At 49.7% G+C, this 26,803-nt stretch overlaps 1 protein-coding gene across 14 annotated transcripts in view; it reads right to left on the minus strand.

The window, feature by feature from the left end:
• Window positions 1-26,803, minus strand: part of GRK4 (G protein-coupled receptor kinase 4) — a 54,138-nt gene that overhangs the window by 16,188 nt on the left and 11,147 nt on the right. For 8 of the 14 annotated variants that reach the window (XR_005720619.1, XR_005720616.1, XR_005720615.1 and 5 more), the window contains exons 2-8: window positions 23,961-24,056; window positions 18,308-18,420; window positions 15,048-15,125; window positions 9,648-9,751; window positions 6,246-6,338; window positions 5,021-5,084; window positions 1,384-1,524 (exon numbers count right to left, since the gene is read on the minus strand). Coding sequence is in view for 2 of the 14 variants with exons in the window: in XM_040237652.1 (XP_040093586.1) it covers window positions 1,384-1,524; window positions 5,021-5,084; window positions 6,246-6,338; window positions 9,648-9,751; window positions 15,048-15,125; window positions 18,308-18,420; window positions 23,961-24,056 (689 nt within the window). In the remaining 12 variants the exon portion in view is untranslated. Of the gene's footprint in view, window positions 1-1,383; window positions 1,525-4,847; window positions 4,869-4,945; window positions 4,967-5,020; window positions 5,085-6,245; window positions 6,339-9,647; window positions 9,752-15,047; window positions 15,126-18,307; window positions 18,421-23,960; window positions 24,057-26,803 lie in introns of those variants that run through there. The other 6 variants (XR_005720620.1, XR_005720613.1, XR_005720617.1 and 3 more) reach the window with 4 other exon arrangements.

Below are 26,803 nucleotides of genomic sequence, written 5' to 3' on the forward strand. Positions count from 1 at the left end.
CACGCCCTTCCGGGACTCTGGCTGGCGCTGCGTTTCACGCATCTTACCACCACCGCATGCAGCCTGAGGCTCTCAGCCCATGGACAGGGCACCCCCACCGTTTGTTTAGGGCATCTGCAGGTTTTGTAAATAGTGTTTTACAGTTTCCAGGGTAGAAGTCTTGCACATTTCATTGGATTTTTGTCTTGATTCTGATGTTTCTTAATGCTATTGTAAATGGTTTCAATCGAAGTTTTTCAAACTGTTTCGTATCTAATTGGTGCCATATCTAATAACCTGGCCCAATTCTCAACCAGTTATCTAGAGAGTCTTGGACTGCCTACACACACAGTCATGTTGTGGTGGGGGGTTGGGGAGGGGCTGTGAGGAGGAGGAGGAGATGAAGTCGACAGAAGTACCAGTCAGGACCCCCTCAGATCAGCCGTAAGCAGGAAGTAAAGAACAGAATCAAGGGCAAAGGAAAGTATTTCCAGGATCCTGGTGAGAGGCCAGGAGTACAGAAACCAAAATATTGTATTTCAGTAGAATGAACCATAGCTATTAATCTATGTCCCTTCCACAGCGCTAGACTATAGATTTTGGTGTTTGGAGGTAGTTACACAAATATGTTTAAAGCGACTCTAAGATGGGCCCATTTTATCAAAGGATCTCTTGTAAAGCACGTGCAGAAGGCTGACATGTCACACACATAGTAAACCCCTGCTATTAAACTAGGTGGCAGCTCTGAAGGCCTGTCTGTCTTGGAAGCTTTGTGCCCAGCACAAAGCACTGACCTCAGAACTGAGAAGTAAATGACACCATGAAGCCTTTTATAAGTTGTCTTTCCCTCTCTTCCTTCAACATGTAATTAGTTGGAGGAAGCAGCTGTGGAGATGAAAACCCCGCTACTTACTACACAGCCTGGACCCAGGACCCCTGGGCTCAGCCCTGACCCACACAGTGAGGGTGGAGTCAGGCCTCACACAACTCGGCTCGCTGGCTGAGGGCGAGTCGTGAACCTGCGCCGTCAGAAAGAGGGCGGAGGCGGACACAGACGAGGCCCGAGTGAGGGGCCGGGCAGAGAAGTGCCTTCAAGCCTCTTGCCCAGCTGGGGCTTCGGCCAACTGCAGGGTGAGCCCAGCCGCTCATGGCACCAGGAGGGCAGAGGGTCAGCGGCAGACTGGGCGGTGGGGACAGGGACGGATTCATCACAAACCACCTGTCTGTGTCCAGGGAGGGTTGGGCAGGGCAGTGGAGAGCTGCTCCTGTACCTCTCCTCTCAGCGGCGGGGCAGTGAACCCCACACACGCTCAGCTAGGGTGGGCTTGTGTCCAGCGGCAGGCGCGCTGAACAAACGCCACTTGCCCAGCTCCCCATCCCCAGGAGGACAGAGGAGATACTTACTACAAACCTACTGTGCACTTTCTCTAGGATCCTCTTCTCGTTCAGGGCCATGGCCTCCCCTTTCCTCCTCTTTATCCTTTTCTTCTCTAGCTTCTTACAAGCGTACATTTTTCCTGTAGCTCGCACTTGACAGGCACAAACCTAGTTTTTTTTTAAAAAAAAAAAAAAAAAACCACAACAGTTCATACCCACTTGGCAGTTCTGAGGCTACAGAGAGAAAACTGTTCTCCATGACAATTCCCTCTGGTCAAGAGCAGCGTGGACTCTGTGGGACCAAGACCACGGCCGCGGCTGGGTCCCCGTGGGCACTTCCCTCTGACCCTCGGGTCCTTGTTTAAGAAGGGAGCTTACGAACTGAGCACAGTGACAGCAGGACTCGCTCTGTGAGATCCTGCTGCATCTGCTTAAATATGTCTCCCCGGGTCTTTCTACTTTCCGTACAAGAACCAAAGTTTCTGACAGTAAATATTCTTGATTACTTTTAAAATTCAAGAATACGTGTATTTCACAGAATCCATAGACTTTCATACCTTTACTTAATTAGCTCTTAAAGTAATATTTATATGTTACTTCACATTATGAAAACTTCCAAACAAAGGTAAGTGAAGAGAACAGTACAATGAAGCTCCTAGCTTCCAGCTTCCCTGGTAGCTCAGTGGTAAAGAACCTGCTTCCCAATGCAGGAATTCTGGAGACAGGAATTCGAACCCTGGGTCGGGAAGACCCCTGGAGGAGGACGTGGCAGCCCACTCCAGTGTTCCTGCCTGGAGAATCCCACGGACAGAGGAGCCTGGCGGGCTGCAGTCCATGCGGCTGCAGGGTCGGACACAGCTGAGCAACTCAACCACCACCACCAGCCTTCCAGCTTCCAGGCTATCGACGCAGGCTGTCATGGTTCCTCTGCCTGCCACCTGCCCCACACCCCACACCTGCACACACACACGCCACACGCGTGCACAGAGGATTACTTTATTTTTAAAATTTCAATTAAATTAATTTAAATATTTATTTATTTGGCTCCGCCAGCTCTTAGCCACAGCATGTGGGATCTCTGTTGCATCAGGCAGGATCTTGAGGTGGGGCATCTTGTTCCCTGGCCAGGGACTGAACCTGGGCCTGCGGCATTGGGAGCATGGAGTCTTAGCCGCGGACCACCAGGGAAGTCCCCCAGAGGATTACTTTAAAAGTGAATATAAGACATGACACGATTTTAGCCATCGACCAAGCTAATTTTGTGGTAAAATATAAACCTCACTGTGGAAAATATTGAGTATTAATAAAGACAATGATAAAACACCCAAATTCTAAGATAACTATCACTGATACTGTACTGTGTAAGCTTCGAAGTGCCCCCTTTGTACATACATAGGCAAGGATATATAGCTTGCTCCCCCACAACCTCTGGCTTTTAGGGGAACTTGGGCTTATGTTACAGAACAGATAATATTTTATAACCTTTTCTCATCTTACTGTGTGCCAATCTTCTCATCGTTAAACGTTCTACAAATACGTGACTACTCCAGAATGCAGTTCACCATTTTCCAACCACGAAGTCTTGGCACACAGTCTTGGCACACGAAGACTTATCAGATTCCTTCAAGTGGAGATGCCAAGTCAGAGAGCGAGAAGGGAGAAGGCGTGGGGTGCCAGGCTCTGCAGCTGCTCAGCTGCTCCTCACAGCGATGGTGAAGCAGGGCTCATGAGGCCTCTTCAGGAGGAGACCACGGCAGGGCCCCCTCCCCGATCGCACAGCTGGAAGCAGAGGCGCAGGAGCCTGACCTCAGGGGGCGTGGGTCCCAAGGACGTGCTCTCTCCACCACCCACCACGCAGGCAACGCTGCTCGCCCAGCCCCTGTCCACTGCGCCAGCCTCGGGACCCACCAGGGCTGCCTGGAGGGCTTAGGGCTTGAGTGAAAGCGCTGCTGTTGACAGAATGAGACCAAAATGTTGGCCTTTCACACTGCCAGAAGAGGTGCCAGCGTTTAGCAAAGGTAAGCGACTGCTGGCATTTGGACTGAAAGGGCCCCAGGTGTCTGCCGAAGTCACAGGGTTCTTACTGGCATTCCCGCGAGAAACGGACCGCCCACTGACCCCCGCCCTGGGCCTGGCGCACGCCCAGAACATGTCTGTGAAAAACCACAGCCGTTTGTCCTCCCAGCTGTTTGTTTGGGAGCACCATCAATGCGTTTAAAAAGTGCTGTATGAGATCATAAGCACACCGAGTCTTTTCACGACAGTGGAAACTTGCCGACGTGTTTCTGCTGAATCCATTGTTAAGACCTCTGTGTGGCCAGACCGCGGGCTTCACTGCTTTGTAGACACAAGAGCCCGGTGCTGGAAGCTTCCTTCCTCTGCTCCTCACAGAGTCCGAGCTCCATCCCTGGAGGCAGTGTGGGGTGGGCGGCGTGGACTGAGCGCTCCAGAGGCATATCAGGAGATGGACTCCTCGCAGACGCATCTCCCACCGAGGGCCCAGCACGCTGGGGCAGGGCTCACAGAGCACCAGGCAGCCTCCAGGGCCACAGCGGGCGCCCCGCGGACTCTCCCAAGGCTGGCACACCTACCAGTCCCTCTCGCAGCCAGTGCGAGTGATGGCAGGAGGCCCCTGCGGTGTGACTCCCCCCAGGCTGGTGCTGGCCGTGGCGGAGCACACCCCATGTGAATCTCATGCAGACGGCGTGCCCCGCTCTGACCCGACTCTGACCCGGCTCTGACCCGGCTCTGGGACTTAGGAAGGCTTGAATTCAAAGTGGACCACTCCACACACTCAACGAGGCCGCTAGCGTCTCCCTCAACTGCTGCACAGAGCGTGACGGGACTCTGAGCACCGACCACAGCCGTCTCCAATCCCATTTAAAGACCATCTCTCATGAACTTGTGGGTGGTGTCTTTAGGATTTTCCCCAATTTCCATATTTTCTAACACCTTTTGAAGCAGGTGTAAGGTACATACACGTCCAGAGTTGAGTTAAATAAGCATATTCAATAATACTTAATAAAATTTAGTAATATACTCTATGGACTTCCCTGGTGGCTCAGACGGTAAAGCGTCTGTCTACAATGCGGGAGACCTGAGTTCAATCCCTGGGTCAGAAAGATCCCCTGGAGAAGGAAATGGCAATCCACTCCAGTACTCTTGCCTGGAAAATCCCATGGACAGAGGAGCCTGGTAGGCTACAGCCCATGGGGTCGCAAAGAGTCGGACACGACTGAGCGACTTCACTTTCACTTTCAATATACTCTGTACTACGTGAACTCCCAGGCTAGTCCTCAGTTATAAGAATGGAATAACAGAAACTCCACCATATGGAAACAGAATAATCTTTTCAGTCAGGATAACCTTACTAAACTTGAACAAAAACATGAGAAAACAACCTCTTTGAGAACTAAGAACTGAAATGTAAAATCACAAAGATAGTGAATCATTCTCCCCACCACATCTCTGAATTTTTTAAGAGCATGTACCTTTTGCTCAAAGTTCAATCTTAATTCTTGTGGCTGCTAAAAGTATACCTCAAATACACAGTAAAGAAATAAATGGATTTATAGAGTCGATACGTTACCTGAAGATCACGCCTTTCCGTGACCCCCTTCAGCTTTTCCAGAAGTACTGCTCACAGCTGTCAGGTACGACTTACCTCTCCAAACCCGCCTTTCCCCAGGACTCTGTAGTGCCTAAATGTGCTCTTTGTCACCGGTTGCCTAATTAATCACAAGGGAAAAAGAAAGCCTCAGGTCTCACATCACATTGCTATTTGGAAAGAGAAATCCTACCTAGCCACTGGCCTGGCCTGATAGGGGACCCGGGGGAGGGTGCCCAGGACCAGCTGCCTGTGCTCAGAGGGAGGCTCCTCAGCAGGACAGCTTTCAAGAGACAAGCACGTTAACTTTCAAAACTGTGAAAACAGTGAAGACACACGCAAAATGATCCTGCTATCCTCACTGACTGAACTAAACACAAGTCTGCAGCCAGCCCACACTATGAAATCTCTCTGTGTTCTCTCTGGCACAGCTCTTGGGGCCTCTCAGAAGGCTCGTGAGGAAAATGACATTGACAGGGAGCTGCTCTTTGAAGAAAGAACCTCAAAGGCGGTGTTGACATCGTAGCAAAAGAAACCTGTATGAGCTAGAACTGAAATTTAATAAATCAACAATCATTGTAACAACAACACTGGTGGCAGCTAACACCAAGGATGAGATGGCTGGATGGCATCACCGACTCGATGGACGTGAGTCTGAGTGGACTCCGGGAGTTGGTGATGGACAGGGAGGCCCAGCGTGCTGCCGTCCATGGGGTCGCAAAGAGTCAGACACGACTGAGCTGCGAGACTGAACGCTTCCTGAGACTTCTGTTGTGCACCGAGCCCTGTGCTGAGTGTTCCACGCTCACTCCTCCAGTGACTCTAGTGTCCAGGGTGGTGGTGGTGCAGTCTCCAAGCCGTGTCTCACTCTCTGACCCCATGGACTGTAGCCCACTAGGCTCCTCTTGTCCATGGGATTTCCAAGAATACTAGAGTGGGCTGCTATTTCCTTCTCCGGGGGGTAGGTCACCCAAAGCCCACGCAGGCCACGTCACTGAGGACACATAGCTAGCAGGCGTCTGGGTAGAGGCTGAGATGGCAAAGAGCCGAGCACCACATCAGATTCTGTCTCTGTGAATCCAGGACATGGTTTACTGTCTCACGGTGGCACCAGCAGGGCTAACTGTCATTTTAACAAGAAGAAAAAGAGCCCACTGGATCAGAAGAAATTGCACAATATTAATAATAAGATTTCCAGTAGTATTTTGACAGAAAGGTATACATCAGTCAGAATGCAGTAATGGAAGTCACGATTTGTTTTCACTGAATGATGAGAACATACCTTTCCAGCCATTTCCACTGTAAAAATCGAGAAAAATATGCACTTTCTTGGTATTCTTCAAATGCTTCTTCACTTAAATGGTCATGGACAATTCTAGAAAGAAATTTTATGCAACTATGTACATCTGGCTGCAGTGCAAGATGAAGACAACTCTGATTTAATGCATGAGTGAGCGCTGGGTATGGGAAAATCAATCATTACCCATAATTCAGTATATTGAATTTTGCAGCTACAGAATCTCACACTAGTTTCCAACGCTACCAGTGAAAACATGAATGCAAGAATTCAAAAGAAATAAAACCAATTTACCTTCTTAAAATCAGAGGTACTTTTTAAGTATTAGAACATCAGTGAAGTAACTACTTGATAAAAATAATCTCCCAGTAGAAAAACAATAGTTTAAAATATACTCAAGGTGTGTGTGTGTGTGTGTGTGTGTGTTCGCACGGGCACACGTGTGCCTGCACATGTGGAGGCACATGTATTCCAGGAGGGAATATAAACAGTTTGCAATTAACATTGGTGTAAATGTGTAAATGATGACAGTCATAGGGTAGAAACTGTTAATATGTGATATCATCTTTTTTAAATATTAAAAATAAAGCTCTCAAGGACTTCCCTGGCGGTACAGTGCTTAAGAATCTGCCCACCAAGGGAGGGGGCATGGGTCCGACTTCTGGTCCCGGAAGGTCCCACACGCCGCAGGGCAACTAAGTCCGCGAGCCACAGCGCGGAGCCCACGGGCGCACTGCTGAAGCCCGGGGCTTAGAGCCCGTGCTCCACAGCGGAGAGGCCGCCACCGCAGGAAGCCCGAGCGCCACAGCAAAGAGCAGCCCCCTCCCCGCAGCCAGAGAAAAGCACCGCGCAGCAAGACCCGGCGAACCAAAGACAGTAACACAATTAACCAATTGGAGCACTGAGTACATCGTTTGATGCTACACGTTTCTTGAAGAAATCTTCTGCAGTGAGCCCTGCCTCTTAGGTTTATTTATGACTCTGTGATACTAGGAGTACAATTGGTCCTTGGGGAGTAGGTGAGGGACAGGACGCAGCCTGCCCTTTGAAACGGCTCTCCAGTGGATCAGCGTCGGCGGAGCTGACGCTGGAGGGACCGTCCACAGCCTGTCCGCATGACTCTGACCGCTCAGTCAAGCAGACAGGTGAGTCGGCGTCCAGCTGGGGGACGGGGGTGGCCAAGGCCCTGCGGCTTCAGCACACTGGCCCCGTGTGAGGAGCAGACCGAGCCCGCCTGAGCAGCAGCGGAGTCACCGACAGAGAGAGGAAGCCATCCCCGGGGCGTGGTGGAGTTGAACCGGGCGTGACCACAGCCCATCTGGGAGCCACCAGTAGGTCGTGCGCGAGGAGGCTGTGAGAATAATGCCAGCACCGCACTGGTTTCAGACTTCTGAGCAAGTCACTTGATTTGCTTCCCTTTATTTTGTACAAAGAAGCTAACCAGATGTTCCTGGATTGGCTGATGTTACAGCACAGCACTGCTCAACTTGTGTTCTGAGGCTCCCTACTTCCGAGACCCTTGCGAGGGGGTCGGGGCTTCCCTGGGGGCTCAGCTGGCGAAGAACCCGCCTGTAGTGCAGGGGACCTGGGTTTGATCCCTGGGTTGAGAAGATCCCCTGGAGAAGGGAAAGGCTACCCACTCCACTATTCTGGCCTGGAGAATTCCATAGTCCATGGGGTCGCAGAGAGTCAGACATGATTAAGTGACTTTCACTTTAGAGGGAGTTCAGTAATGATATGTGTTTATAAAAGCACTGTCATCCGTTACCGTCTTAAACTCTCATTCTCACGGAAGGGCTTACCAGAGGCCACAGGCCAGGGGACTGCTCTGCAGGACAGCGGAACATCAGCGTCGTCACAACCCACACCAACACGAACTCTGTCAGTGACACTGGGTGCTGAGAGGCTGCCACTGCCGTCCTAGAACTGGGCCCGTCCCGCAGGCCGGGCCCTCATGCCCCCACGTGTGAGCAGGGGTGGCCCTGCCCCGGGGCTCCTGTCCCTGGCGAGCACGTGGGCAGCTCAGCTCCAAACACCTGTGACCCAGTCAGGATTCTAACACTGTCAGCTCAGTTAATCCCCTTTATAAAGGTCCTTCGGTGTCTCCATGAAAGAACACAAACACTGCCTGATTCTGACTCGTTTGTGTATTTCATGGTCTGTATAAATTAGTAAGGTCAACGACTAAGTCAGCCTCCCAGGATGTCAACTCTACTTCCCAATACTCTTGCCTCAAAGCAACAGACTCTGCACCACCGCCCTAGTCTGGCACATGAGCCTACTGCCCACAATTTGTAAATATCATGACACTGAAAACCGCGCATCAGCTCAGCACTGGTGTCTGATATGTTCATCTTCACCCTCCCACTAACCATCACGTGCGGATTGCCACCAGAGCTTCGTGTGGGAAGCAGAGAGGACTCACTTAGCTCACTACGCAGGACCAGGATTCTGGGAACCAAACTGAGAAAGGAAGGTCTGGGGGAAATAAAGGCCGTAACAAGATGGGGATGAGGCAGAATAATAGGAACCCAAGCTCCTAGAGGCCACGCGACACTGTGCTGCCATCCCGTTATGTGATGCCACATGCAGCTGATGGTAAGCAACAGCTAATGAACATGCGGGAGTGAAGAGCCACCCGTCAAAGGAGCTAACCAAGCAGATGCCTGAGCACCAACACCTGCTTAAAGATCACCAGCTGTTACGTCTCTCTCGACATTTCTGCACAGAGAAGGCAGAATTTCGGACCAGTCTCTCCAGGCACGTGCAACTCCCACGGTTTTCAACATCGGAACAGAGTTTCAACAGCAGAAGCAGGAAGGGGAAAAGGAGGCGCCTCTCTGGGGCGCTCGGACGCTCGGCCTTGCTGCCAGCCTGCCCTCAGCTCCGGGCTCCTGGGTGGGCCTCATAGGGCAGGGCTCAGCAAGCGCGTGTTGGGGCATGAGTGACACCTGAAGGAACGTCTGCTTACAAACGACTCCACGCCTGGGGCCAGGCCACTTCAGCCACCACTCTTCCCTCCTGAGCACACGAGGAAGCAGAGCTCGGGTGACTGCTCGGACTCGGGACGTTCCTGCCCTGACTGCAAAGGTCTGCAGAAAAGATACTTTCAGTGCACGCTCTATGGGGCTCCTTTCACCCTGGAACGAGCCCTGTGGAAGGCTGGGCAGAGGGGCTGGGCAGGCAGCAAAGCCACGCCCGCGACCTGGCGCTTCAGGAGGTCCCTGTGTGTGTGTGCAGGCGACCCTCCTCATCCGCCCTAATCCAGAGAGGACGCACCCCCGGGGAGAGGCTGCCGGAGTCCGCGCGGAGCCCCGCCCCGCGCAGAGCCCCGCCCCGCGCAGAGCCCCGCCCCGCGCAGAGCCCAGGCCGTGTGCGCCCGCTCACCTGGTGCACTCCTCGAAGACGTCTTTGGCTGGGTCCTCCCACAGCCTCTGCCTGCACTTGAGCACCACGTGTTCAGGTATTTCTGGCAGAGGGGCTGGCGAACCCTTCAGACGGCACAAAGCAAACGCGACGGTTACTGATTTAATAAATGACCAGCGGAAGGCAGAATCTCATGCCTATTGACAACAACCACACCGTGAAGGGTAGGAAGCGACAGGTCCGGGCGCCCCTCTGCCCCCACCAGCATCGCTTTCCGGGTGCCGTGTCAGCTGCCTCTCCCAACCGTCCCTCTGCAGGCCCCAAAGACGCCCATACAGCCTCGTGCACAGCCTGGTTCCGACACTGGAGACACGGGAGCCACCCAGGTGCCCAGCAATGGTGGATGCACGAACACAGTGTGGTCCGTCCAGACACAGACTATTGTTCAGCCTCAAAAAAGAAAGGAATTCTGAGACCTGTTACCACATGGAGGAACCTTAAGGATACTATGCTAAGTGATAAGTCACAAAAAGAAATATACTGTATGATTCTACTTACATGAGGGCCCTGGACTAGTCAGACTCATGGACAGAAAGCAGATGGTAGGTGGCCAGGGGCTGCGGGCAGGGGCAGTGGGAGTTAGTGTTTAATGGGGACAGACCCACAGTTGTGCAAGGTGAAAACTGTCCAGGAGACGGGCGGTGGTGACGGTCTGCACGTGTGTGAACGCACTTAACTCTACTGAACTGTGCGCTTCGAGATGGTTATGATGGGAAATTTTTTTTTTTTAATCACAATTGAAAATGTAAACACACACACTCAGAAAGAGACACGTTTTCCCCTCACAGAAATGGGATGAATGCGTGTACAGTGGGGTAGGTGCATACTGACACCCACAGGGCTGCCCTGCCTCCTCAATGGCTGCATGGCTCCTAGAGAACGGGCTTCTGCCCCCTCAACAACTCCAGCTGCCAGTTCTCACCACGGCAAACATCACTACCATGAACGTTTTCCACAGCTGTGTTTCATCAGGTAGATTCCTAGAGGGAAAAATACTAGCTCAAAGGATACACACATTTAAAACACTGGTATTTATTGCAAAACTGCTCTGCAAAAAGGCTCTAGGAGTCTATATTCTCACCAACATCCCCACACACCAGCTCCCCCCTCTCCTGACCCTCATGCAGAGGATTTTAGAAAAAGAAAACACAGCAAAACTGCTGTCCTGATTTATTGAAAAAAAAAATACACAGATCACATTCAACTGTACATTGAACCTACTGATTTCTGGCTGTGGGGTAGCTGAATAACCACAATACAACTTTTTGTTTTCTACAAATCAAAGCAGCTATTTCATCAAAGATGCTGAACTACTGGTAGACACATACAAGAAGTAAACTCACATTTCCCCCCCAAACCAATAATACTGTTATAACTAATAATGATTAATAGCTGTCATGCAAATTGCCTAAAACAAGTGATGCATTTAGCCTCATAACAACCTGATGGAAGAGGCTCGACAAACCATGGAACATTCTGGTATAGCCACAGAAACAGCAGTGGAGTCTCACCTGAGCAGTGTGGCCCCAAGACCACTTTCTTCCTACACGGAGAGGCTACGATGAGGAAAAAGAAGTTTGGTCACTCACTGACTCATCAAACACGCACTGTTCCAGGCACAGGACCAAACAGAAAACAAGACAAAATTTCCAGCAGACACAGCCATTAAATTCCAACACTTGTCTCAAAAATACACATTTTACAGAAATAGCCCTTAGGGTTTTCCATAGTATTATTTCTCCTCCAAAGGTCTCAATTTCCTGAAGCTAAATTAAACAGCAGGTTAATTCTATGAAGACTATTTAATGACTTACTCCAAATAGAGATCCTTCCTTCAGTGTCTTAGAAAACACACTAACAGAAATTTATTTCCACAGGAAGGAAAAGCAATGCTCAGATCCCCCACGAGCAGAGACGTGAGGCAAGCTAAGTGCAGCAAGCCGAGGATGGGACCACTGGCCTGATACCAAGCACGAGGAAAGTGGAATACAGATTGCTTCTGTGGCTTTAAATCAAGGAACAATATTTATTTTTCAGGAAAGGTAATTGCCCAAGAAAATTTACCAAATGACCCAGAGCCTTACTTTTTAAAGTTTTGGACAATGAGAACTCTGATGGGAAAGTCCACTGGTGGGGACGGAGAGGGGGTATATTTTGCAGATATACGCTTATTATCCTCTGTTAAAAATACAAATCTTCACTATTTTTAAAAATTGAGTTGCCTTCTTATTGTTGAACTGTACGAGCTGGTTACGTGTCTTGGATGCCCGCTCCTAGTCCGACACTGGGCTGGCACATATGTCCCCTACTCTACAGGCTGCCTCTCTCCTTCGTGGTGCTCTCTGAAGCACTGCACTTTGATGAAGTCCAGTTTATCTGTTTTTTCTTTTGTCGCTGTCCTTTCAATGTCACATATGAGAACCCACTGTCTACATCGAGGTCGTGAAGCTTTGCACCTGAAGTTCTACAGCTAAGAGTCACACCTGAGGTTTCCTCTAGGAGCAGTATGGTGTTCACAGTCAAGTTACTTTGTGTATACAGTATTAAATAAGGGTCCAGCTTCCTTCTTCTGCACGTGGGTGCCCAGCTGTCCCGGCTCCATTTATGGAAAAGACTCTCCTTTTCCCGAGTGAATAGTCCTGGCAGGCTTAAGTCAACTGACAGTCTCCAGACTCTCAGTTCTATTCTGCTGATCTATACATCTGTCCTTATGTCAGGACCATATTGTCCTGTAGCTTTGTAGTAAGTTTTGAAATTGAGAGGTGTTAAGTCCTCCAACTTTGTTTTTTAAGATTGTTCTAACTGTTCATGACCCTTTCAATATGTGTATGGATTCTAAGATCTACTTGTTAATTTATTCAAGAAAAGGAAATTAAGATTTTGATACAGATTATATTGAATCTACAAATCCATATTAAGTCTTCTAGTCTATGAACACAGGATGTCTTTCCATTTTATTACAGTTCTGCTTGACTTTCTTTCAATGGTGTTTTGAAGTTTTCAGTGTATTCAGTGTTGCACTTCTTTTGTTATAAACAATTACTGCAAACTATTCTATTCTTTTTTATGCTACTGTAAATGGAGTTGATTTAATTTCATTTTTGGACTTGAAATGAGTGATAGAAACACAATCGAATTTGTTTAGTGATCTAGTATCCTGCAACCTTACTGAATTCATTTCCTAGCTCTCGCAGCTTTCTTTCTCCCCAGTGTGTATGAACACTCAGGATGTCCTATATACGAGTGCTATGATCTGAATGTGTGCCCCAAATACATATGCTGAACTCCTAACCCCCAAAGTGGCGATACTGGGAGGCAGAGCCCTTGGGAGGTGCGCAGATCAGAGGATGGAGGCCCTGTGGGTGGGGCTGGAGGCCTTATGGCGGAGGCTGCAGAGACACCTCACGCCTCCCCCACCACGTAAGGGCACGGCAAGGCGGTGCTGGCTATCAGCTGCCAGACCTGTGAGCAATAACGTCCTGCTGTTTGTAAGCCATCCTGGAGTGTGAGGTCAAGTGGGCCTTAGGAAGCATCACTACGAACAAAACTAGAGGTGATGGAACTCCAGCTGAGCTGTTTCAAGTCCTAAAAGATGATGCTGTGAAAGGGCTGCACTCAATATGCAGCAAATTTGGGAAACTCAGCAGTGGCCACAGGACTGCAAAAGGTCAGCTTTCATTCCATTCCCAAAACAAGAGCAATGCCAAAGAATGTTCAAACTACCACACAGTTGCACTCATCTCACATGCTAGCAAAGGAATGTTCAAAATTCTCCACAAGAGGCTTCAACAGTATGTGAACAGAGAACTTCCAGATGTACAAGCGGGATTTAGAAAAGGCAGAAGAATCAGAGATCAAATTGCCAACATCCGCTGGATCACAGAAAAAGCAAGAGAATTCCAGAAAAAAATCTACTTCTGTTTCATTGACTATACTAAAGCCTTTGACTGTGTGGATCACAACAAACTGTGGAAAATTCTTAGAGAGACAGGAATTCCAGACCACCTTACCTGCCTCCTGAGAAATCTGTATGCAGGTCAAGAAGCCATAGTTAGAACCAGACATGGAACAACAGACTGGTTCCAAAAAGAGTATGGAAAAGAACATGTCAAGGTTGTATATTGTCACTGTGCTTGTGTAACTTAATGCAGAGTACATCATGCGAAATGCCGGGCTGGATGAAGCACAAGCTGGAATTAAGATTGCCAAGAGAAATATCCATAACCTTATATATGCAAATGACACCACCCTAATGGCAAAAAGTGAAGAGGAACTAAACAGCCTCTTGATGAAGGTGAAGGAGGAGAGTGAAAAAGCTGGCTTAAAACTCAAAGTTCAAAAAAGTAAGATCATGGCAACTGGTCCCTTCACTTCATGGCAAAGAGAAGGGGAAAAAGTGGAAACGGTGACAGACTTTATTTTCTCGGCTCCAAAACCACTGTGGGTGGTGACTGTAGCCATGAAATTAAAAGATACTTGCTCCTTGGAAGAAAAGCTATAATAAGCCTAGACAGCATACTAAAAAGCAGAGATATCACTTTGTTGACAAAGAGTCTGTATAGTCAAAGGCCATGGTTTTTCCAGTAGTCACATACAGATGAGACAGCTGGACCATCAGGAAGGCTGAGCATGAGAGAACTGAACTGTGGTGCTGGAGAAGACTCCTGAGAGTCCCTTGGACAGCAAGGACATCAAACCAGTCAATCCTAAAGGAAATCGACCCTAGATGTTCACTGGAAGGACTGATGCTGAAGCTTAATCTCCAATACTTTGGACACCTGATGTGAAGAGCTGACACTGGAGAAGACCCTTATGCTGGGAAAGATTGAGGCAGGATAAGGGGGTTGACAGAGGATGAGATGGCTGGATGGCACATGAGTGTGGGCAAACTCCAGGAGACAGTGAAGGACAGGGAAGCCCGGCAGGTCGCTGTTCATGGGGTCGCAGAGAGTCAGACAAGACTGACCGGCAGCAGAAGCAGGCGCCTGCCGCCCCCTCCTGCTTCCACACTTGCTGGATCAGCCAGGATAACTCTCCACGCTGCACCTTCCTCCTTGACAACTTCCCTTGCTATTTGAGTTTTTCTTCAGAAAAGGTGAGGAAGAAAAAAGAAATTAACGAAAAAGATCTAAAAGCTACATAAGTGAAACCTCTCTTCTACAGCTCTCAGTGGACTGTCTAGTGGGCACAAAGGTTCCCACAATGAGTGAGTGGCAGAGATGGTTCAGACCCAAATGGGCTTTGACTCCAAAGTAAAATGGAGTCATTTCATTACTTACTTATTCCAATGAAGTACACATGGCTATGTGCTCTAATTATTTAAGTCATTTAAAAATCTTTATGCTAAAGAAGGAAACGCACCTTTCCCCCGAAGAATGTGTCCAAGACCAGGAGCCCACAGTGTCTTTGGTCCTCATCAGCAGCCACTTCATATTCTGCCTGATTGCAGAGACGACAGAAAAGAAAAATGTTAGTTAAGCTTCTTTGTGGACTTTGTAAGGTTTCAAAATCCTCTGTCTTGTGGGATTGACTTGGTGCCTTGAGAACCATTGAGCAGCTCTTCTGATCAAGTATCTGCAGCTCTTCTTTGGAAAACTGATGGACTGGTCTGCTTTTAAAGGATTGATAATGTAGTGGGCTTCCCTCGTAGCTCAGTCGGTAAAGAATCTGCCTGTGGTGCAGGAGACCCGGGTTTGATCCCTGGGTCGGGAAGATCCCCTGGAGAAGGAAATGGCACCCCACTCCAGTATCCTCGCCTGGAAAAATCTCATGGACAGAAGAGCGTGGTGGGCTGCAGTCCATGGGGTCGTAAAGAGTCGGGCACGACTGGGTGACTAACACAGTGTAGTGGAGCGCCGCGCGCCGCGGTGCGCCCTGGGTCACACTGCATGTTCAGACCTTAGACGTGGCCAAGTAAAACGGAGTAAGGTGAACGACTTGGGCTGGCCTAGGCAACGGCGTGTTAGGAAAGCCCCAGAGGCACTCAGACACCTGCGTGCAGTGCTCCCAAGGAAGTCAGTCCGCAGCACCTGAGCATGAGCCATTCACACACGTGTCAGGGATCAACCGAAGGGCAGGCGACAGCACCCAGGCCAGAAAACGAAGTCACAGGCAGCACCTGATCAGTGTCTAAACACCCATCGGGGATGAGCAAGGAACAAGGAGTGGGAAGACAAAGAGAGAGAGAGACAGGGGGAGAATGCCAAGGCCAAGATGAGAGAGTTTCAACCAGTCGTCCCGCAGCGTCCCCAGCCAGGGAGACAGGAGGATGCAGAGGCCTCACGAAGCCCACGTTCTGCAAGTGGGACCCTGGAGAGCAGTGAAGCCGGAAGCCAGATGGAGCTGAGAGGCAGGGAACGAAGACCCAGGGAAGCCGCTCTACTCAACGCACGGAGAGGACTCCAGGATGAAGGGCTTGTGCCAGCGTCCAGCCTCCTCCCTCGCACTCTGCTCAGGCCCGGTACAGGGTCCGTGACCTCTGCTGGCTGCCCTCCCAGAGCCGACTTCACGCTCTCTATTCAAGGCGTCACACTCACCAGCACACTGACCAGCATGCTGTTTACTCACAAACTGCCCAACTCAAGTTCCTGGCGCTCTAGAGACGATACAAGGGACAATCGAAGGGAAAGCGAGTGTTGTGACTCCGGGATGGCCAGCCAGACTGGCGGCCACCCCCAGGCACTCAAACACTAACCCGGTGTTGCTGGGTATTTGTAGGTGTGACCAGTCTCTCTCGGTTGACTTTAATCCCAGGTAATCTGGGTGGGCTTCGTTCAACCAGTGCAAAGGCCTTCCAAGCAGAGCTGAGGCTTCCTCGAGAAGTTCTGCCTGAGGAGAGCAGTTTCACCCCACCGCTGCAGAGTCCTGTCCTGCCCTTCCTGACGGTCTGTCCTACGGATTTCCCACCTCCAGCCAGATCACACCGTCACGTATGTGATTCCTTGCAATAAATCTCTCAGCCTATCCGTTCCCGTTTCCATGTCTTTCCTTGGCCCCTGACTGATACAATTCATTCCACAAGCACTGAGAGAGGAACAGAGCGAACAGCCGTATCAGCAGCCAGGAGAAGGGAATGGGTAAGATGCCGTCTGTCCACTCAAGGAGCCCAAAGAACCTGGCATCGCCCACTACAAGGAGAGTTGGAGCCGCAGTGATGCCTGGTGGCATACGCTGGTGTGGCTTATGCACCACGAGGCTACCGTCAAAAAACTAATCCTGCCGCCACAGCCAGCAAGCCAGGCACCTAGCAGCTAAAGGGGTCGTGACTCATCAGAAGTCTTGGGTGTACACCTCACACTAACACAGCACTGAACACCAATTGCAGTCCAACGCAAAAGAGAGAACTTTTTAAAAGGAAGCATGCATGCTCAGTACCTGCAGTTGCGTCCAACTCTGCGCAGCCCTCTGGGACGGTAAACTGCTGGGCTCCCCTGCCCACGGGACTGCCCAGGTGAGAGCACTGGAGTAGGCTGCCGTGCCTTGCTCCAGGGCATCTTCTCAACCCAGGGACGGAACCCATGTCCCCTGTGTCTCCTGCACTGACAGGCAGGTTGTTCCTTACCACTAGCGCCATCTGAGAAGCCTTAAAAAGGAAGCTCTGCCTGCCTCCCTCCCAGCCATCTCTCAGCCCAGTCCAGGCACCAGTAAGGACAGCCGGGGAGCTCCCAGAGCAGGAGCAAACGACAAACAGGCAAGGGCCCCACACAGTTTTCTGAAAGAATACCTGCTGCTGCTGCTAAGCAGCTTCAGTCGTGGCCGACCCTGTGAGACCCCAGAGCCGGCAGCCCACCAGGCTCCCCCGTCCCTGGGATTCTCCAGGCAAGAACACTGGAGTGGGTTGCCATTTCCTTCTCCAGTGCATGAAAGTGAAAAGTGAATGGGTGTGTATTTCTAAAAAGCTAAGCCAAGGGGAAAGAAATGAACAAAATCCCCACGATATAGGCTAGTGCCTTGCATACAGTATGGAGTCAATACATATTTGCTGATGTATCTAGGACAGGCTAAAGCAGAGAGGGAGGTGTCCTCATCTGGGCACAGCTAACCGAAAGTAAGAGAAATTTCATTAATAAATTCGACCGACTTTCCACCAAGCTGCTTCTGAAGTTTATAGCTGCGAAGCTTCTAGTCTTGCCGGTGCTACTGCTATGGTTTCAGAAACACAGCATCTCTTAACCTACAAGGAAATCAGGGTGAACGTCGAGCTGGAGACACAGATGTCAGGCAGACTTAAGGACGGTCAACCCCATTCACTGTGACCCTGCTTCCTGCGCCAGCCTTCTTCCTGTGCGTGCTCTGGGGGGCAGCGTCTCCAAGCACTCAGGGCGCCTGGGGGCGGCGGCTCTGCGAGCACTGCCTTCACCAGCACTTTAGCCTCCTTACAAGGGAGAGCAGCGCGTTGCAAAGCTACGTCGTAAACACCTTTGATTCTCCAAAGCTTGAGAAGGAATCTGTATGAGCTACTGCTTTATCCGCTCTAAGCCAACGTGGCGCGACGCCAGGACAGCTCATCTCTGTGCTCTTGCCGTGCTGCAGGGTCTGATCGCCTTAGAGAGCTCTCAAGCTAGTTTTCAGTTTCCAAAAGCACAGGCTCGGGTGACTCAGCGCGGTGATAAATCACTCACCACTGCGTCCAGGAACTCAATCCGCCTCTTCAGATCCCCTTTCGTGTCGCAGAACTGCCTGAAGAGAAGTCTTCCGATCGGCTGCTTGTCACAGAGGCTGCTGTAATCCTTCTCTGGGAGAAGAGAAGACAACACACACAGCTTTTCTGAACCTCACTACTTTTACCTGATACAATACATGTCAGAAACAGTACTCACAGTATTATTGTTGAGACCACAGTTTTGTTTACTAATTCACACTGGGTTATCATGAATATTTAAAATTAAAGTGCCAAAGGCAGCTGGAAGAACGGCTGAAGAAAGGTGTATGGAGATAGACTGGGAATTCCCTGCTCCCTACACAAAGGAAAGGGGGGTTCCCTGGGGAACCGAGGGGCAGGAACGGGCGCTGGGTCGGTCCTCCCACGATGCCACCCACTCCGTGTGTTAGGCACCAATTACACGCATGTGAAATACATCACAGGAACGTTCTACCTTAGAGTTTTGAAAACTTTTTTGTTTTGATACATTTCTATTCTTTCACAAGTTAACATATATACTTTTAATGATTTTTAAACTGTTTTTTTCTCTCTGGTGGGATGATATATTGTATACCTTACCTTACCCCAAACACTCATATTATCTTGTGAACAAGGCACTAAAATTTGGCGAAAGTGTCACAAGGACTATAAGGCAGAATCATATGTTAAAAATAGGTTTATTTAAACTTCAGCAAGAACACCAGCTGCTCTTTGAGCAGTGGCTCTGAACTTGAGCATAATTAGGCTCAGATATCCCTACGGCTCAGATGGTAAAGAATGTGCCAGCAAAGCAGGAGATCTGGGTTCGATCCCTGGGTCAGGAAAAGCCCATGGAGAAGGGTATGGCCACCCACTCCAGTACGCTTGCCTAGAGAATCCCACGGACAGAGAGTCAGACAGAACTGAGCAACTAACACTTTCGCTTTTTTCACATTCCTAAACCAGCTATAAAGGTGAAGAATTAAGTGAAACTCATGAAAATCAAGCAGGCCTTAACAAACTCCTCAACTAAAGGGTTTATTAATGCCAAGTATAAGTAGGAATGAAATCCTGTTTAGATCACTGAGTCTGCATGTGGGGAATGCAGCCAAGGATATAAAACCCTGTTTCCCAGCACAACTGCTTGTTTCAACAAATGTCAGCAGCAGTTTGGCAAAAACTCTGCCACCCACTTGATCCAATTCAGCTACCACATTTTATTTAGGGATACTCACTCACTGCATTTAAAACACATAGGACATAAGGTCGTTAAAGGGGTGATGGGTTAAAAGCTGAAGTTGCTTTGGTTTTTTTTTTGTTTGTGGCTGCACCTCGCAGCAGGTGGAACTTCTTTGACTGGGAGACCAGGCTTCCAGCCCTGGCCCCCTGCAGTGGAAGCGTGGAGTCCTCACCACTGGGGGACCAGGCATGCAACCCGTGACCCCTACAGTGGAAGCACGAGTCTTAACCCCTGGACAGCCAGGGAAATACAAAGCTGAGCGCTGTCAAGGCTTTGCCCCCACACTCGGAGGTTCGTAGATCTTCCCGGTTTCCAGCGGGGTCGCAGATGGAGCACAGGTTTGCTGGCCTTCTCACCTAGGCTCCTACTCAAAGGACCAAAGACAAAAGCACAACAGAAAGGATGAAGCCTGATACGGAAGAAAGAATGCAGGTGTCCTCGGGGGTCAAGAGGCCTGAGGACTGCGTGGCTTCCCACGTGGCCCAGTGGTAGAGAAACCGCCTGCAACGCAAGAGACACGGGCTTGACCCCTGGGTCAGGAAGATGCCCCGGAGGAGGAAATGGCAACCCACTCCAGTATTCTCACCTGGGAAATGCCACAGACAGAGAACCCTGGTGGGCTAGTCCATGGGGTTGTAAAGAGTCAGACACACACACACACAAGAGTAGGATACAACTGAGTAATTAAACAACAGCAGGAAGAGAGAAAGCCAAGAGCGCAGGCCTGTTAAAGGAACCGCCAGGTGAATCCTCAGAGACAAGGGAGCCCGCCCGGGTGTCTAGATCCTGGGAGCCCCGCCGAGGCCTGAACACAACTGCAGTCCAGGGGACTTCTTCAGGCTGAAGCCACTTTGCAGAATGTGGGTATCTGACAAGAGAGATGCTGAGACCCCGAGGAGGCAGAGCCCGGCTGGAGGAACTACATGCTGAGCTGGTAAAGTGAAGCAACGCTGTCTGTGGCCCCTGGAACACAGGCTCCGTCCAGACGGGACCTCGCTGACCCACCCACCTTCCAGAACCCCATGCAAGAGAGGGTGCCCAGGAAAGCCAAAGCACATGGCCACAGAGGAAGCCCCTCTCTTAAATTAAACACACATTAACTCTTATAATTAAGCATACATGAAGTTTTATAATTAAATATACACTAAACTTTCCCAGGCCCAAGATTAAAGGCTCCCATAAATGTTAAACGTGACAAAAGAAGGCTGACCCAGAGGTAGAGACATCTCAGAGGCATTCCCAGCAGTTAAAGAGAAACAAAACCTCTTGAGAAAGAACAAAAAATTAACCACAAAATGTAAAGATCCAGAGGAACACAGTAAGCAGTAAAAATTACTTGAGGAGCTGTAATAACAGAGTAAGACAGAAATCGAAGAGGACAAAATGGAAACCAGAAAGGATAACTAGCGGGTGCAAAACACAGACAGACGAGAAACCACAGCTCTATACCCCTCGGCAAGGGTGAGTTCCATTCAGAACAGTTTCTTCTTTCTGGCTCCAGCCACACTTAACAGCTTCTAGATCGCACGGACCTATAATGTTACACTACTTACTGTACCAGATTTTAATTTGTTAGGACAATCTATGGACCAAGATACACAGAAGGCAAACAACTGACCCCACAAGCCGTTCAGAGAGGCTGAAAGAGGACACGCAGGGAGGCCAATGTGGAGGCAAATGAAGCTTCAAGGGGAAAAAAAAGACAGCTCACAGCTTCAAAAGGCCTAGATGCCACACAGGGAGTCTCCCTCCGTCCCAGAAGAAGCGGATAAAAACAAACTGCAGGACAGAATTTCCTCCTCTCACCGTATGCCAGGGCACCTCTAAGACCTCTCCGCAGATCATCACGTTTGACCTTCACAGTTATACTTACAAGTAGGGCATTTTGAAGACAGCAGAGACCTGTGGGACATGCTCATGTCTGAGGGCCATCTGGAAAGACCCGGGCCGCGGACGGGGAGAGGGGCAGCAGGCTGGGACCGGGGTACCAGCCAGCGGAAGAGCAGTGGTGACCTGAGGGAGGCGACAAGCACGGGAGGGACGGGCCAGTTTCTCACAATAAAAGTGTCTCAGAAGGCAACTGGTTCCAGTTCCAAGTACCTCAGCAGTGAGGAGGCAACGACAGGGAGGGCCGCTCTCGGGGACGCTGAGGAAATCGCGGGCTCAGAGCAGCCAGCCCTGAGCTGCAACAAGGTCTGCATCGTGTATGCAGCACAGGCACACAGACGTCCTTCTCAGACACGTACAACGTCCAAACCAACACCACTGAGCTTTACACTCCAAACCGGTTAAAGTGGTCACTTCTGTCATGTTTATTTTACCACAATTAAAAAAGACTTGCACATGGCTAACTTTGGCCACCTGATGTGATGAACGGACTCATTGGAAAAGACCCTGATGCTGGGAAAGATTGAAGGCGGGAGGAGAAGGGGACGACAGAGGATGACATAGATGGTTGGATGGCGTCACCGACTCAATGGACATGAGTTTGAGTAAACTCCAGGAGTTGGTGATGGACAGGGAAGCCTGGCGTGCTGCAGTCCATGGGGTCGCAAAGAGTTGGACACGACTGAGCGACCGAACTGAACTGTAGCCGTATTATTCAAAAAATGGAAAACAACTCAATATCTATGAAATGATGAATGGATAAAGTATAATATGTACAGTGGAAGAGTATTTGACAACAAAAAGGAGGTAAGTACTGATCCATGGTACACAGTGCAGGAACTCTGAAAAGACGAGGTTAAGTGAAAAGAAGCCAGCCACACGAGACCACGTGTACGGTTCCCATCTGTATGAAATGTCCGGGATCGGCAAGTCCACAGACACAGGAGTGGATGGGTGGCTGCCTTTGGCTGCAAGTGGGGGGGCGGGGGGAATCGGGAGTGACTACCAGCAGGTACGGGGTTTCTTTCCGGGTGATGAAAATGTGGTAAAACTAAAAAAACTGATTGTGGTAATGGTTGCATAACTCTGTGAATATATTAAAAACCACTGAATTATATACTTTAAACAGGTGAATTATAGGGCATACTAATTATATCTTTTAAAAAATGCTATTTTAAAAACATAATGAGAAAAAAATGTAATGAGGTTAATTAACAAGGTTGGAGAGGTTTTTTTAGGGGAAAAATACTCTGACTTTATGCTATCTGAAGTTAACTTTGATAGTTAAAATATTTAAACTTTCTTTACAAAGAACTACAATGGTACTAAAGAAAAAACAGATTAAAAAAAATTATCTTGGAGTAAAGATGTCTTCCCTAAATACAACATAAAGTTCAGAGGCTAAGAAGAAAAGTATTGATATATTTGTCTACATAAAAAATTAAAACGTCCATATTGAAAAAATACTGCCAGTCAAAAGGCAAGAGCAGAAATAGAGAATGTTTTCACACTGAATATAGAAGGATAACTCATTTTATAAAGAACTTTTACAAATGAATTAGAAGAAAATAAAACTGAAAAACCCAAAGAAACTGCTCAACTCCATCCATAATTAAAATGAGACCATTTTTCAGATTACCATTTGACATGAACCTGAGCAAACTTCAGGAGACAGTGGCGGACAGGGAACCTGGCGTGTCGCAGTCCATGGGGTCACGAAGAGTCGGATACGAATAAGCGACTGAACAACAAACAGATGAAAGCACTGGCAACAGTCAGCGTCAGCCAAGTCACAGGCGAGGGAGAGGTGACTGGGGAGCACCCACATTCTGATGCGCATCCTGTGAGCTGGAAATCACATCTCTAAACAAACAGTGATGGCTGCCCTCACGCAAGGCTCTACACACGGCCGCTTCGCGCGCGTCAGGGCCTGTCGCTAACTCAGTGTCCATGACACTGATGCATCTTATTGTCTGTCTGACCACTCCTTTCCTGAAGCTCCCATCGAGAATTCCTGTCCTCCACACGCAGAGAGAACCGTCTGGAAGCAGAACGAGAAAGGGTTGCCAGCGTTCCCTTCTAGACGGGATGATTGCTACATTTCTCTTCAGTTCTATCCAGAACAATGGGCCTGTATTACATCTTAAAGAATGGTCTTAATTTTATTTATTTTTATTTATTTATTTCGTTGTGCTGCACAGCTTGTGGGATCTTAGTTCCCCGACCAGGCATGGAACCTGGGCCCACAGCAGTGAAAGAAAGTGTGGAGTCCTACCCACTGGATCACCAGGGAATTTCCAAGATCTTTTTAATGAAAAAGTCAATAGCCATATACTCGATAATGTTTCTAACGCACATTAGAAAACCTATGTGGTTTCTTCCTGTGAAGAATCCTGATGGTATAAGGAGAATCTATTATAGAGGATTTGAAACAAACAAGGGACTCAAGAGAAAATAACTTCCAACAAAGGGAAACAGCACACGCCAGACGCGGCCTCCGGAGAAACAGGCGTGCCTCCATACTCACCGATGGACTGGCGAAGCCCACTGCACTGGCTGACGGGGGGCAGTCTCAGCATCTCCCTCCACTTCCTACTACGACCACTTTTCTTGCTAATCCCTCCTAAAAAACAAGCATAAAAAGTATTTCTGTAACATTCAGAACTACGCGTTTCTAACAGCTACTTACTTCCACTCATGTGCTCCCTGGGTTGGGAAGATGCCCTGAATGGGGCATGGCACCCCAGTCCAGTGTTCTTGCCCGGAGAATCACAGGGACAGAGGAGCCTGGAGGGCTGTAGTCCATGGGACTGGCAAAGAGTCAGACGCGACTGAAGTGACAGAGCGCGCACACACACACACGCACGCACGCACACACACACACACACGCACGCACACACACACGCACGCACACACATACCCACACACTGATAAATGGTGTGAAACAAAACCAGGCCACGCAAAGGCGGAGGGTGCTCATTGGGCTGAGATGGGACCAGGAGAGGCCCCTCTGGGTCACACGTGGGCAGAGACCTCAGAGGTGAGGATGCAAGCCTCCAAAAGGCCTAGGAGGACTGTCCCTAGCAAGACAAGGTAGGAAGAGCAATTAGATAATAGTTTAGAAAGACGTTTTTATTTATTTATTTATTATTAGGCTATGCCAGGTCCTAGCTGCTGGAGAAGGCAATGGCACCCCATTCTAGTACTCTTGCCTGGAAAATCCCATGGACAGAGGAGCCTGGTGGGCTGCAGTCCATAGGGTCGTTAAGAGTCAGACACAACTGAGCAACTTCACTTTCACTTTTCACTTTCATACATTGGAGAAGGAAATGGCAACCCACTCCAGTGTTCTTGCCTGGAGAATCCCAGGGACGGGGGAGCCGGGTGGGCTGCACAGAGTCGGACACGACTGAATTAACTTAGCAGCAGCAGCAGCAGCAGGTCCTAGCTGCAGCCTGCAGGCTTCTCTCCAGATACAGTGCCCAGGCAGTCAGCAGGCTCAGTAGTTTAGGGGCAGGGGCTTAGTTGCCCCAGAGCATCTGGGATGGTAGTTCCCCAAGCAGCGATCAGACCCCCATGCCCTGCAATGGAAGGCAGATTCTTAACCACTGGACCACCAGGGAAGTCCCCTTCATCTTTACTCTTGATGACCTTCCTTCCTCTGAAGTTTCAGCTGTGTGGATGGACACAGGCACTCCCGCTGTCTTCTGGGGCAGGGGCAAAACACTGCTATTTGAGTACAACTGAACACTGCGGAGCAAGGAGAGTGAACGTATTCTGACCACCTACGGCGTGAACAGGTTTCAAAACAATCCTGAGTAAAGGAAAGTGAGTGCAAGTCGCTCAGCCACGTCCGAGTCTCTGTGACCCTGTGGACTATTACACAGTCCACGGGACTCTCCAGGCTGGAACACAGGACTGGGTACCTTTCCCTTCTCCAGGGGATCTTCCCACCTCAGGGATCGAACCCAGGTCTCCCGCATTGCAGGCGGATTCTTACCAGCTGAGCCACAAGGGAAGCCCAAGAACACTGGAGTGGGCAGCCTATCCCTCCTCCAGCGGATCTTCCCGACCCAGGAATCGAACCGGGGTCTCCTGCACTGCAGGATTCTTTACCAACTGCGCTATCAGGGAAGCCAAAGGAAGTTGGACACAAAATAATTCAGACAGTACAATTTCATTGATATAAATTTCAAAAACAGCTGAAACTAATTTACAGTTATATAAATCAGAGTAATAGTTACCTATGGGTAGGGGCCTGGCGTGCTGTACTCCACAGGGTCACAAAGAGTCAGACACGACTGAGTGACTGAACAACCACAACAACGGCAAGGAAGGTAGGCTGATAATGGTTTTTTAAATATTTTTATTGGAATACAATTGCTTTACAATGTTGTGTCAGTTTCTGCTGTACATCATGAATCAGCCACGTTGCATACACACATCCCCTCCCTCGTGAACCTCCCTTCTGCCCCCAGCAGTCCACCCCTCCAGGATGCCACGGAGCACTGAGCTCAGTACCCTGAGACAGGAATGGATAGAGGATGTGGCATGTACACACGACGGGATGTTACTCAGCCAGGAAAAGGAGCGCAGCTGGGCCGCCTGCAGCCATGCGGGTGAGCCTACGGCCTGTCATGCGGAGTGGAGTGAGTCACATAGAGCAACACACTCATTATTCAGCTACTAAGTCACGTCTGACTCTCTCTGCGACCACATGGACTACAGCACACACCAGGCTCCCCTGTTCTTCACTATCTCCTGAGCTTTGCTCAAACTCACGCCCTTGGAGTCAGTGATGCCACCCACTTCTCCCCCTTTTTCCCAGCACCAGGGTCTTTTCCAACAATAGGCTTTTCACATTAACACATATATACAGAATCTAGAAAAATGACACTGATGAATCCATTTGCAGGCCAGGAATAGAGGCGAAGATTCAGAGAATGACCTTGTAGACACTGCGGGAAGGAGAGGAGACAAGCTGAGAGAGCAGCATTGGCTTCTGTGCACTAATCGCGTATGAAACAGACAGCTACTGGGGCGCCGTTGAGCATATGAGATGCATAGCCAGCCGGGCGCCCCTGCGCGTATGAGACGGACAGCCAGCGGGACGCCGCTGCACGTATGAGACGGACAGCCAGCCGAGCGCCGCTGTGCATGTGAAACAGCCAGCCAATGGGACACCGCTGCGATTATGAGACAGACAAGCCAGTGGGGTACCAATGCGCCTATGAGACGGACAGCCAGCGGGACGCCGCTGCGCTTATGAGATAGCCAGCAGGACGCCACTGCGCCTAACAGCCAGCCAGCCAGTGGGGCGCCGCTGCACATATGAGATGGACAGCCAGTGGGGCGCCGCTGCACATAACA

This window comes from Oryx dammah, unplaced genomic scaffold (assembly GCF_014754425.2).
Source record: "Oryx dammah isolate SB20612 unplaced genomic scaffold, SCBI_Odam_1.1 HiC_scaffold_3, whole genome shotgun sequence".
Lineage (NCBI taxonomy): Eukaryota > Metazoa > Chordata > Mammalia > Artiodactyla > Bovidae > Oryx > Oryx dammah.